This window comes from Perca fluviatilis, chromosome 9 (genome assembly GCF_010015445.1).
Source record: "Perca fluviatilis chromosome 9, GENO_Pfluv_1.0, whole genome shotgun sequence".
NCBI lineage: Eukaryota > Metazoa > Chordata > Actinopteri > Perciformes > Percidae > Perca > Perca fluviatilis.
Window position 1 is genome coordinate 11,696,456 of NC_053120.1, and position 13,433 is coordinate 11,709,888.

At 41.2% G+C, this 13,433-nt stretch overlaps 1 protein-coding gene across 1 annotated transcript in view; it reads left to right on the forward strand.

Annotated features, from left to right (window-relative positions):
- Positions 1–13,433, forward strand: part of LOC120565976 (collagen alpha-1(XXIV) chain) — a 102,572-nt gene that overhangs the window by 12,094 nt on the left and 77,045 nt on the right. Inside the window, exons 3-5 of the mRNA XM_039812141.1 lie at positions 1,210–1,280; positions 6,650–8,028; positions 11,157–11,210. Coding sequence (XP_039668075.1) covers positions 1,210–1,280; positions 6,650–8,028; positions 11,157–11,210 — 1,504 coding nt within the window. The remainder of the gene's footprint in view (positions 1–1,209; positions 1,281–6,649; positions 8,029–11,156; positions 11,211–13,433) is intronic.

Here is a 13,433-nt window from a genome sequence, read left to right on the forward strand (position 1 = left end):
TTAAGGATTATTTGTTTGGGCATTTTAGGCCTTTCTTTCCACAGGACAGATGAAGAAATGAAAGGGGAGAGAGAGGGGGAATTAATTTATATTTATATTTTTAGAGGACATGTAGCTGATCATCTTAATGAGATCAGTATTGGTTCACGGACAGCAGTGGATATTGGTAAGATGGTGTTGAAGTAGGAAAGCAAACATCCTATCACTTCACTTGTTGTGACAGCATCTGCACTTATAAGAAAATATCATAAACATGAATAAAGTGGAGCTGGACCAGAACTTACACAAAGACAGAGAAAGTGAACGAGAGAGGGGGAATGACATGTAGCAAATGGACGCAGGTCAGAATTGGACTCACGGCCACTGCGTTGAGGAGTAAGCCTCTATATGTGTGCGCCTGCTCTACCAACTGGGCTAACCTGGCCACAAGAAGGCTGCACGTCTAATAGTTAATGACTGAATGGAAAAACAGCCAAGTTATAGTCATTGGTGTTTTTCTCAGATAATTGACTTGTGACTGAGACAAAACCTCAACAAGAGACCATTATTTTCTGTAGAGCTGATTTATTATTTGACTTGAGTGTTGGTTCATCTGTGTGCTTTGACTCTGCCTCAGTGTACTCAGGATAATCTGTTGTCCACTGCTGTAGTATACTAACATCTCTCCTTTGAGTTTTGCATTAAGTGAAAACCCCCTGAAATGCCTCTTTATGATGAACAGCAATTCCTCATATAAACTATATCACTAGGGTTGGAATTAGATGAGAAAAGGGTGCTGCCAGTGTTAAGTGTTAAGAAAGAAGAGGCATGAGTTGTCAGCCCTGGTCCTCCAGTTATTACAGTATGTTCCTCATCTCCCTCCTATTTACGTTGGTTTCATCCTAGAGTTCTGTTTTTCCATCACAGGCTGCAACACACAAAGCAACTTAGACACTCTAAATTAGTCATACATGTTAATGTGTGTGTGTTTATATATGTATTTGTCCTGTGATGGACTGGCAACCGGAATAAGTGGACATATGCATGTTTGAGAGCAGGGTCTTTTTCGGGGGGAAACGCTCATCTGTGTAGCAGAATTTTGATCAGAATTGTTCTTAATTAGCGCAACACATTTACTGATTGGATCGTTTGCCTCCATTTCTATGTTTCAATAGATTGCTATTAAAATTAGCTAATCTCTTATTAATTTGTGTTTCTGCGTCCCTCTAGGTGGAACTTTATCCTGCTCCTGTCAGTATGCTCAGCAGTACTTTCTGGAGAAGAAGACTACCTAGCTCAAGGTAAAGAAAAGAACCCGAATGCATAACTAAACATTAGCATTAAGATTATCACTAATATCTATCTATCTATCTATCTATCTATATCTATCTATCTATCTATCTATCTATCTATCTATCTATCTATCTATCTCTCTCTCTATCTATGTTATCTATCTATATATCTTTTTGTCTTTGCGAATAGTCAACTACTCTGACATTTGATCATTCAGCCATATCTACAGTCAGTTTTTAGCACTTCATCCATCTCTGGCCTTGTGGTACCTTACATAAAAATCTTCCTATTGAGTTGCATGTAGTGAGGTATACCGATTTAAAATCTTGGGAAAGAAGAACACCGTTATCAGATTTATACTAGAGTTAAGGTTTCGGAAGCGGTTCTGAGACAGAGAAAGTATCAACTCAAAATTAAATTTTTACTACAATGCTTTATATTTTATACTGCAGCAAGTATATATCGAGACAGTGGCTGCAAACAGGAGCTCCTCTTTTTTTGCTCTTCTCGGTTTTAACCTTATCCTTCGACATGTCTGCTCTTGCTCTCCAGGCCACAGCATGCATGTAGAAGCAGCCTAAATAGCCTCTCACCCGTTGTTGCCTTTATGCTTGCCCATCTTTTTTCCTCTCAGTGCTCTCATCTCTGGTCCATCAGAGAAGGCTCTAATATGTGAAGTACATGCTAAGAAGAGCACTCTGGGAAAGTACACCAATCAGTCAGACAAAGAGGAAGAGGAAATCTCAGGTAAATGCTTAGCATGTATTGGCAACTGTGCCTCAGTTGGCCAAGTGCTGGGGATAAATTGATGTCAATCAGTTTAAAATAAAACAAAGCAACAAAGGATGAGAGGAATTGAAGGTGAGAATGGAAGAACTTGATGATAGATAGAAGCGTATTTTCTTTACCAAGTCACAGTTGGTACAGTAAAGACAGTTTCTTTATAGCCGTTGGACAGATTAAGTATAATCCCACATATTACCCAGAATGTAGTATGGCTCACCGGATGTACAGTGCTGGAATAAAGCCTGACAGACTTTGGATTTCCCTCCTCCTCCACTGTCTTTTTTGCAAGCGTACCGTCGCTACATCCGGGGCTTAGCACTGCCCACGACAGTTGTGATTGGTTTAAAGACGTACAAACAAGCCAACAAGTTTTTCCCCTATCCCAGAATAGATAAGCAGTGTAGCAACATCATACTCTGGTGCTGACACAGCGCTGTTGAGATAGGTCTAGCAATGCATGACTACTTCCTTGATAGAACTTGCCTTCACTCAGCAAGAAGGAATGCTGTCAAAAGAATGTAAAGAAAACTTGGATAAGTTTGAATCAGCAGGTTGCATTTTGTGAATTTGTTGAGAGGTTTTATTGTTTTTTGAGTGGTGTATCACTGGGCCACTGCCAGAAATACCACATAGTGTGTGAACAGGACAAGGTCGTCAAAAAAATACTATTAATTATTCCATCAACAAGAACAGAACTTGGTAAAACAGCTTTCTCATCATATGCACCAAATGTCTGGAATGAACTCCAAAACCCCTTAAATCTAGAATCACTTCCACCATTCAATATGTTTAAAAACCTTTGAACATTGTAATTGCTTTTAACTAGGTGGCCTTTAAGTTGTATGTCTGTATTAGCTTAAGTTAAGGGTAGAGATTTGTGGTGTAGTATGTAACCTTTCTGCTGTCTTTTATGTATTTTGAAACTTTTTGCTGTCAGTGTTGGTCAGGAGTTACTGTAACTCAATGGGGCTTTTCCTGGTTAAATAAAGGTTAAAAAAAAACAAAAAAAACCCACCTAACTTAAGCTTGACCTCATGATGAATCCTCACATATTTGTTCACATATCTGCACTGTATTGTATGTGCATTGTCTACTGCCTTTTGCACAGAGGAAAAAGAACTGCCTCAAGGGTCCCTCCCCTTATTCCATCTAGCATTGTCTTCTCCCCACACATCTAGTTGATGATCCCAGGAGCAGGATCAATCCATCATATGGAGGGGGGGGAGGAATGCACACAGAGTTATAGAGCAGCTTCACATATGAGACAGGTTAATTGGAATCTGAGCTGACTTTACCTCAGGCTAAGAATGTCAAGGACATCTAAATGCGTGCTTAGATCATCCGTAGATAGTCTCCCTACCTGGGCTGCAGGACTTTATATCCTGCAAAACAACATCCATACGATGAACCGTATGTCTTATTTCCATTATCACACTTTCTCTCTCTCCCTCTCTTTCCCTACCTCCCTCCAAAGCACTGAAACAGAAAATAATGCTTTTATTTTCAATGTTGAACACATCTATAACAGAAACAACACAAGTGGACTCACTTATTCCCCTACTAGCTGTACTTATCTCGTAAGTGTTGGAGAGGCACATATACTACTACATTACTATACTATACCCTTGCTTCAAAATGCATTACTGTGATTTCCAATATACAATTTAGAGACTTGGAACGTCTGCAGTTGCTATACACTTACTCTTTAAAGTTAAATAAGTTAATAAAGTTATTAAAACATGAAAACTTACAGATCCTTCACCTGCTTCAGCAGTCATACAGATAAATGCCACAACTTCTTTTTCTCAGATCTAGAAACCCATACCTGTAGAAACATCCACACACAATATAGGCCACATACAACTACTTTTGAGAAAACCTGATATTTCCAAAATGTGGTAATTTCAGAAGTAGTAATAACAGCCTGGTTTATGCTTGATATACAATTGCATTTTTAGTTATCCAATGTGGTTTGAAAAGGTTTGAAATAAACCTAGATTGTAGGTGTTGGTTTTACTGTAAGTGTCTTTTTTTCCAATGCTGTACCAGTGTTGTAGTACTCGAGACCGGTCTTGGTCTTGAGCTCGGTCTCAAGACCCCTTTTTGAAGGTCTTGGTCTTGTCTCAGAATAGACCACATTTTTACTCGGTCTTATCTCGGTCTCGGATGAAGAGGACTCTGGATTTTATTTCAAGACCACAACTTCCGGGATATCACTAAATTGCCTGTGTATCGTCGGATTTATGTGTTAACATCATTACTGTGATTGGATGTCAAACTTCCTGCCTCAAATGCAACCAATAACTTGACTCATGTCTAGTTTGAAATGTGTTACTGTTAACCCCCGCTCCCCACCACCCAAAGGGATTTAGCGACTATTAGTTACACATATTAGCTAGTTTTGTATATACACTGTAAGTTTCAGTTGTTTGGTCTGGTCTTGGTCTTGTCTCGGCCTCAACCCCTCAAAGTCTTGGTCTTGTCTCGGTCTCGCTCGCTCTCTTGGTCTCTTGGTCTCTTGGTTTAGGTGGTCTCGACTACAACACTGGTATGTACTGATCCCACTTTTCTCTCAGGATAACGATTCTGATACCTAAATGCAGGGTACTGCCTAAAAATAAGCACCAATCTCATAACAGAAAACGTATTAAGTATAAGTTGACTAAACTTTTTTTAGATTGTGTTGTTCTAGCTTAGAGTAATACATTGCATTTGAAAGTGACAAAGTAACGGTATTGACTGTTAATCAGGCGTCTGGCCAATTCATGAAATAAGGTAAATATCTGCATCTAACAGTACTCTCAGCTGAAGATTTAAGACATGTATGGCTAGTTTGATGACATCAGGTCCTTATCAGCCTTCTTTGAAACCTATGTTACACAAGATGGCTACTAGTTTTTCTTTAAAACGTTGACAACTTTAAGATATGTTTTATGTGTCTAATAATATGCTTTAATTCCAGCTGCTTTCTTATACAGCCGTTCCTTTATACAAAGTCACCATCTGGTAGCTTGTTCAAACATTTCTGCTGTCGACATTTCAGAATTTCAGAAGTTATTGGTAGTACTCCTGACAAAGGTGAAAGGTCAAAAGTTTGTACACGTGCAACTCATCTGAAATAGGCTTGTTGTAGCTTTGATGTGTGTTTTTTTTATTTATTTTTTTAGTGCCTGCGGTCTTAACGGTTGTTAGCAGTGTAACACTGAAGACAGCCTTTCAAGTACTTTTTTAACGAGTAAAATAAATGATAGAGGACAATGATGCCGTTGAAAGCTTTGCTCTGGCGATGCAGATCACTGGTTGAGTTGGTGCGTTCAGTTCCCCCTCAGTAATAACAAATTAACTAACCCCTCTTTTAAAGTTGGCTCCCCAAATACAGAGGAGTTGTTTCAAAGGAAGTTAGTGTATCTGGATTAGCAATGAAAATGCCTCAAACTGCCCCTGAGATCTCCCCACCAAAACACTTAGATGCACTCACACTCACACGTGCACACAAACGCACAGGCTTTTAAAACCTTCACCGTTCTTAGCTTCCGTATCGCTGCTGCCTCAGTCAGCCAGCATGCTCACAGATGCACACATTCGCTCACAATGTACTGTATATCTTCCCAATCTCCCCCTCTTTTTCTCTCGCACATGCAAACACATACAGACACACAGGCCAGCTTGGCTTCTAAAATGACCGACTTGTGTGTCATCCAGTTCACATTTACAATTACAATATGTGTCCGACACCCTTGTTCCCATTTCTCATATTAATAGTGTCATTTTTATATTATTTCTGGGATTATCACTGCTCAATACTGACATATGTGACACACTTGCCTTCCAGCCTAGTTATATGTATTGCTATTAGTCAAAGCCAAAACTGAACAGAATATATTCTGTCTCCAAACAATGTTTAAGTGCTTTGGCCTGGCTGTGCCTCACTGTCAGCAGACTTAACGTAACTTATTTGAAGAATTACCTGTGGGCATGGGAAAAGAATGACAGGACCATTTGGAGGAAAACTGCTCTCATGAATCTCCGGTGGCAGATTTATTCAAAAAGTGTGGACTGGCTTCCTGTATCCTAGTTAGGCCCCATCCCTCTATAGTCCCCTCCACTCATCTGGGCTACAGCTGCCTTTCTGGTACTTACTCCAAGAGAAAAACTGGAAGGGGTCACCAGCATCATGGGGAGACTGACCAGTGACTTTTTTTCTCAGTCATTTGACTTGAACAACCACAGATTATGCAATCTCCCACATTTGTTGCAATGGCGTATCTTTTTTGAGTTACAATTAGGAGCCATGGAAGAGGAATAAAACCTTTTTGACACTTGTTAAACCATCACCAATCAGTGAACAGTGAGAATTGCAGTATTATCTACAGATATGGGGTGTACTTTTTTGGTGCTCAGTTTGTGCCATTCAACTGCATAGAGAGCCCAGTTTTATGAAAAGACCCTCTTTCCAGGGGTAAACTATTTTTTAAAGAAAAGTCCAGGACCTGTTTATGTATTTATTTTGCAAACTATTTAACCAAATAGTCTACCCGCTTTGTGGTCCAGTCTCGGCATGTTAACCTTACTTGTCTTCTCTGTCCTTCAGGAGTGGATATCCTCTATCGACTGGGCCTTACAGCTCAAAGCAGTGCAGACGAGAGGACAAGCTTACCTTCGACTGCACACACCACTGTTCCCTCACCTTTGAATCTCCCTCTTTCTGGATATGGGGTATTATTCAACTCAAACTCCCTCTATGAGGCTCCAGCAGGCAGTCTGTTCCCGCCTGAGATTGGCGAGGAGTTCTCTGTTGTGGTTAGCCTAAGCTCCTGGCGAGCAAACAATGCTTTTCTTTTTAGTGTCAAAGACAGCAGGGACAGGCTGCGTTTTGGCATTCAGCTGCTGCCGCGCAGGGTGGTGGTTTACACTGCCGAGAAAGCCTCCATCTACTTCCCCTACAACTGGCAGGATGGGCGCCAGCACCCTTTTGCTGTTGGTGTTCGTGCACGCTCAGTGTCCTTCTATGCGGATTGTGGGGCGGTGCAGCAGCGGGAGCAGACCCTGGGGAGATCTCAGACACTGGGGGATTCTGGGGGACTCTTCACTCTGGGGAGGATGAACTCCAAAGCGGCACCTTTTAATGGTCGAGTCTGCCAACTAGATATCTATCCCTCCGCCCAAGCTGCCGCGCACTACTGCAACTACCTTAAAACACAGTGCCGGCTGGCCGACACTTACCGATTGCCTTTGCCACACCCCGGTTTGGATATTGAGGCAAATGACCCTCCTTCTAACCCCTTGACAAAGTCCCTTGTTGGAGTAGCAGCTACCCATCATAACCCCTTAAAAGCCACAGCAGCTTTCAATGTGTCCCCAGGCAGTTTGGTCACACAGTATTCAACACTGAGCCCATCAGCACAACCTCATCTGGGGGATCAGAGCCACCTTTCCAAATTGGATCCCCTGGCCCACTCCACCACATCCTCGCTTCAGCCTGACAGCCCCACCTTAGCTACCTTGAGTGGACGAGCAGTTCTGGATCTCGCCCATAGCACAACTATCACCACTACCAAAAATGTGTTGGCAAAAGCCAGTAGCCCCCAGAGGGACACTGATCACTCTGAAAACAGCACAGAGGAAGACAGCAGCTCCGGGATCCTACAGACTCCAAATGCCACCCCAGGCCTGGTTTCCCTAGTCAGGCAAAGTCGAGTGAAGGAAGGACTCAGGAACAATTCCATCGCCAGCTCCAGGGACCCTCACTCCGGGCCTCACCAGACTCGTCAGCCCCTGGAGACTCATCTGAGAGCCAACGGCACCACTTTGTACCGGGAGAATCAGGTGGACACCTCAGAACAGCATGACCTGGATGGCAGCTATGATGACGTAGACATGGGAGGATATGATTATGGATATGAGGATCCAGACTATTTCTATGACTATGATGATGGTTTACGTGGCCCCAAAGGAGAGCGAGGTGCTCCGGTAAGTGACTGAATTTATGAATGACAAGAAGCGCTATGACTGTTTATGGAACAGTATCCAAAGAGTCGAGACACAAGTCAGTGCATTGCTGTACATGCTCAAGTGGGAAATATCAATACAATCAAAGATAATGTATGACCATGACACACTTAAAATACTGTGTAAAATTTGGCTTCGTTACATACACCCAGGATATACTGTATAATAAAAAAATATTTTGGCAGGGAGGCGTAGTGATTTAGAGGTGATAGCATATCCAAGCATCCAAACTCTTTTTTCATGTATCTACAAGTTGTTAAAATAACACACCATTCCCTTGCTGAAATATTGCCAGCCACTTTTGCTCTTATGTCAGAGAAGATAACTCATGTGAGGGTTGGAGGTATACCTGGCAAGAAAAATTAGCTGTCCATCCAACCTCATGATGTAAGCTGGCTGTCAGGATAGCTTTGCCACTGTACATGCTTTTATAGCTCAGATTCACAGGAATTGCGTATGTTTCCATGAATGAGGTGTGTGGGGACTTTCTATATGATCTGTTTAAACTTAGGAGTGTATGAAATGATGTAAGATGTCTGGACTCATCTACCAGTTTCCAGAGCTGAGTGCCTGCAGGTATTAAGGTGGGACACAGCTTTGCCAGCACTGAGTTGTTGCATCTTATCTTCACGTCTCAGAGCCCGAGTACACTGTACTGCAGTATTATGAGCATGATACAATCTAAGCCACAGGCCCTTTTCCAGTGGTTTACAATTTGGCAAACTTATTGATACATTTTTATTTTGTATGCTTTGACTATGCTGACCACTTTGATGCAGGCATGTTTTGAATGCTGGGTCAGCTGAAGTTCAGTGGCTCACTCTGTGTCATTGCATCTTAGTTGAAACTTGGAAAAAAAATTGGTTCACATCCTCAGGGGGAGTACAGTTTTGCTGCCACATAACTAGAGAAGTACAGCGGAATGTGCAGGGGGAAAACGTGAGCCTGGTTAAACCGTTTTTTTGCCTTTTTTATTTTGTTTGTTTGTGAAATTATCAATGGGACATATTTTTATATATAGGTTTGACTGTATGTGATTATAACAATGCTTCCAGGTAAATATGAATACTTCCAAAGGAGAGTGGAAGGTGTACTTAAGTCAGTCATCACGTCATTAATGCATTTCCCCCTCTTGGCAATGTCTCAGTTACATGGTCTGTTATTAAGCTACCTGGAGCAGCGGCTTTCTTTTTGACCGCAGGTTGGGTAACAATCAGCTCAAGGTAATGTCACATAACGTAACAAGTTCAAAGGATGATTCATTCTACCCTTCAACTTTACAGAAATTTGACTTCTTGAATTGACTCCACTGGGAAAGATTTGGATTTTACTGCATGATGGCCTCAGTTTCCTTAGGCCCTGTTGTGGCGAGGGCGGTGGTGTTCTCACAGTTTCCATGTGTCTGTGTGTGGGAGTGTAGAGGAATAAACAGCTGTTTCTTTATTCATGTCTCCCTCTGTGCCCATCTATTGCTCTGACAGGGGATAATGATGCTCCATAGCATCCCATTATAATTTCTTGCTATAGCAACAATTCAGAATAGTAAATATGGGACTGCTTGTTTAGGGGAGATGGCAGTGGGGAGCATCAGAACAGCCTGAAGAATAAATAGCCTCCTTGACCAGAAGGGGATTTCCTGCTGACTTCTTAATGTTGTCCAGTAATGGAATTTGCTGTCCAAAATCATGTCAAGTGAATGATTTTTCTCTTGACCGAAAATGTGCTCTCAATTTTCAAAATAAAGTGATGACCTAGCTATTTCTTAGAGCAACTTTTATTTAATTGTGTGTATTTTAAATAATCTATCGCAATAATAACATATTTCAGGGAACTCAGCTGACTTCGTCTTCAATGATCCGTCTGTTTGCTTTGTTTGTTTCTTGTCATAACCTTAAGGAGAACAAGCCAATCAGTAACAAAGATATCTGTTTCCACTGCAGATGAGTTTGACATGCCAGTGCATTTTTAAGAAGCTTTTAGTCAGACAAAATATGCTGGCAGCAATTTTAATAAATAAGAAGCATGAGTTACGTATGGAGTATCCAATACAAAAACCTTCTTCCTTCTTCGAAGGTAATATTTACATGTTGCAGTGATATCCTATGGTCTTCAAACATTTGGAAACCTGCAACTAATGATGATGATAATGAGAAATTTTGTCTCACACCCTTCATCAATATGAAAACAAAATATCACAATACTGTGACACTCAACAAATCAAGTGGAGCCCCAGCCTTGTTTGGTCCCAAAGATATCTGAGATAATGTTTATTTTTCGCACTCAATTTACAACTCATATCAATTCACGTACTAGCTAAATGTCTTCCGCCAAGTGGTTCCAAGTATATCTAAACTTTACTTTTTGGGGAGTTATTTCTCCCGACTAGACTTTGGCAATCAGCCACTTTAAAGCCATCTAGTAACGTTCAACGTACAAGGAAAAGTTTTACAGGCTGTTATTTGTTGGATGGCCGTAATTAGGGTTGTTTGGTAATTAAATATTATTGGTAATTGGCCCCTAATAGAATCAAATATTTACAGAATTCTCAGATAGTGTGGTTCAGATTACAAAACTATATATCTTTGAAAATTATAAACAAAAGAAAACAATCTAGCAAAACACTAAAAGAAACATTGGACTGGGTGCAGTTCAGCATGAGTTTAACTCTTTGATTTGTGATTTTTGTTTTTCATCTTACATCTATCAGAACATGACATGCAGTTGTTCCCTATGTTTCATGCTACGTTTTTCCATGGGATATGTTAATCCCACAGGCTGGCCAAAGGCTGGTGGTGTCAGTCTCATCTCGAGTATGTAACTCGACCTTTCTGCTCAGAGATTCCTAATAGAGCTTTTAGTTTAAAACACTTGGCTCCAGTCTTTGAACTTCATAGATCTTACATACATATAGCACATACTCATCATTGTGGAGGCCTGGACAGTGAACTGCATGTTATCGCTTGCCATTAACATACTCTATCTTTCTTTTTTTTCCCCTTCTCTCCCTCTCTCTCTGTCTCTCTCTCTCTGCCCCTCTCTCTACAACATTCCCTTCTTTATCTCCATGTCCCTCTGTCTCTCTGATTTAGGGTCCTCCTGGTCCCGCTGGTTTACCTGGTCCTCCAGGAAAAAGAGGTCCTCGGGTGAGTAACCTGCGCAAAGGTGATGGTATACAGGCAGCATGCTGTAAAGTAATTGTTACCTATTGATCAGGAGGAGGAGCATTTTGACCATCACACTTTATGGGATAGTGACATACCATTAAGAAGAAGTTAAATTCAAAATAGAGGCTGTTTTTTTTAATGAACAGATAGGTGTCTTTTATCTATTTGAATGCAGTACAAAACTCCTTTATACATCTGTACTGAGAATTTTAGTTGGTAGACTGATCTGAGATAATATGAACATAAATATCTTATAGAAGGTCATAAAGGGAAAACAAACGAGAAGAAAAGACGTGCAGTTTTTTAGTAAAGTTTTTTTTAAATTATCATCTTTTGAGATGCTAGCCACTCTTCAGGGGCCACCATAGCACAGAAAGTATTGTGGTTTGATCAATGAGTCACTATCAAGAGATTAAGGTCAGGTTTATTGGCCTTTAAGGCACTGGACTTGCTTATCAACAGCACTAGGGTTAGGGTTTACACATTCACTGAAGACTTTTTCCTTTCATCTTTTTTTATGGCAGTTAGCAGACACATGTGTTTTGCCTGTATTTACCATCACAATCCAGCTGCAACTGTCGGGAAAAGAGGCACTGGTAGAATTGTTTGCGGTTGCCGTGACTAAACTCAGGAACAAGCCTTACTTTGTAAAGGCTCATGCCTATTTGATAGTTTGCTTTGAGGATGCAGGCGACATTATTTACTTGTCCGCACCTTTGGAACAATAAGGTTGAGTGACCAAACTGTTCCAGCTGCCATTAGCAGCAGCTTTGGCGGCACAGGCTGCATTTCCACTCTAATCTTGAGACTACACTGTATGCAACTTCCAAGGCTGTCATAATGCAATGCTGCAATCATTCCACAGGCCCTGGAGGCATCTTTAAACAGAACAAGACACATTTTACTAAATGAATGTGGTATGTGTTTGAGGGAAGTTGTATAAATAGTTCACTTTTGGTCATTGTAGAAATTCTACCCTGCACAGCAAGATCTTCTGGCTAATTTAAATCAGGCAATGTAAATATTTACAGTGTGTCAGTGTTGCAGTGGACAACATGCAATAAAATTAACCTAATGCTAGATTATATTGACAGTTTTGCTTTTGAACCACATCAGCCAATGACTCTCAAGTGTCCAAATAATGATGCAAATCGTTGCTCATTAACATGGGAAAATGTGGTTAGTACATGTTTATGTGAGAGGGTTGTGTGTGTGTGTGTGTGTGTGTGTGTGTGTGTGTGTGTGTGTGTGTGTGTGTGTGTGTGTGTGTGTTGGTGGTTGTCTGGGAGTAAATAGTCTGTTCAAAGTAACATACAGATGTAGCATTTTCCCTTTTGCTTCTTTTCCCCTCATAGTGGGCATTCAGAGCAAAAGCAGCCAAAGGGGGTTGCATTGGTGGGTGCTTAAGGTACCAGTGAGACAATGAAAGATGATCCAGGAAGTTGGAGTAACAGATCGAAGCGTTTAAAGGCTTAACAGATGCTAGAACCCTGCACAATTCTTTGTAATACCCACAGGCAGGATTTGACAACTCTGGAAAGTTATCACAGCAGCAACCATTTTATCTTTTGGCACAACATTCACAAGGTGAACAGTAGAAAAACAGTGTTAAAGTAATGTACCAGCATTGTGTCGTTATATATTTAACCGGCCAACATAGCGTTTTGCCAGATGACGTCACGTGCGTTGCAGCAACAGTTGACCCAGGTTCAATGTTTTTGTCAGGTGACCCTACATTGTTTTGTTGGAGCCCCCTGCGTTGACACCCCTGCTGTGTCAATGGACTGGCTCCATTCAAATGAATGAGAGGGCTGTGTTCTTTCACTCAGAGCTCAAGTTGGTCGGGAAGCGACCTTATTTTCTGCTTTATTTTAACAGAAAGCACGACAGGCAGACTAGAAGGCAGATAGACAGGAAGACAGGCTGGTAGACAGAAAGAGGTGGCTGACAGAAAAACATGTGTCCTAGTAAAAGGCCTGGAAAGCACATAGCTGATACAGAACATACTCTTAACCCCATAGGCTAAGTCATAAAGTGGAGACAGAGGGAGGCTTGGAATCATTATGCGGTGGGAAGCTGAGGGCAGTGTGCGATACTGTGGTTATGTCTCTGCTGTCTCAGCACAGCAGCAGACTTATTTTGCTGCCTCTAATTGTTAACGTTATCAGACTGTGACTTTGAACCAGGGAATACCATTTGGTG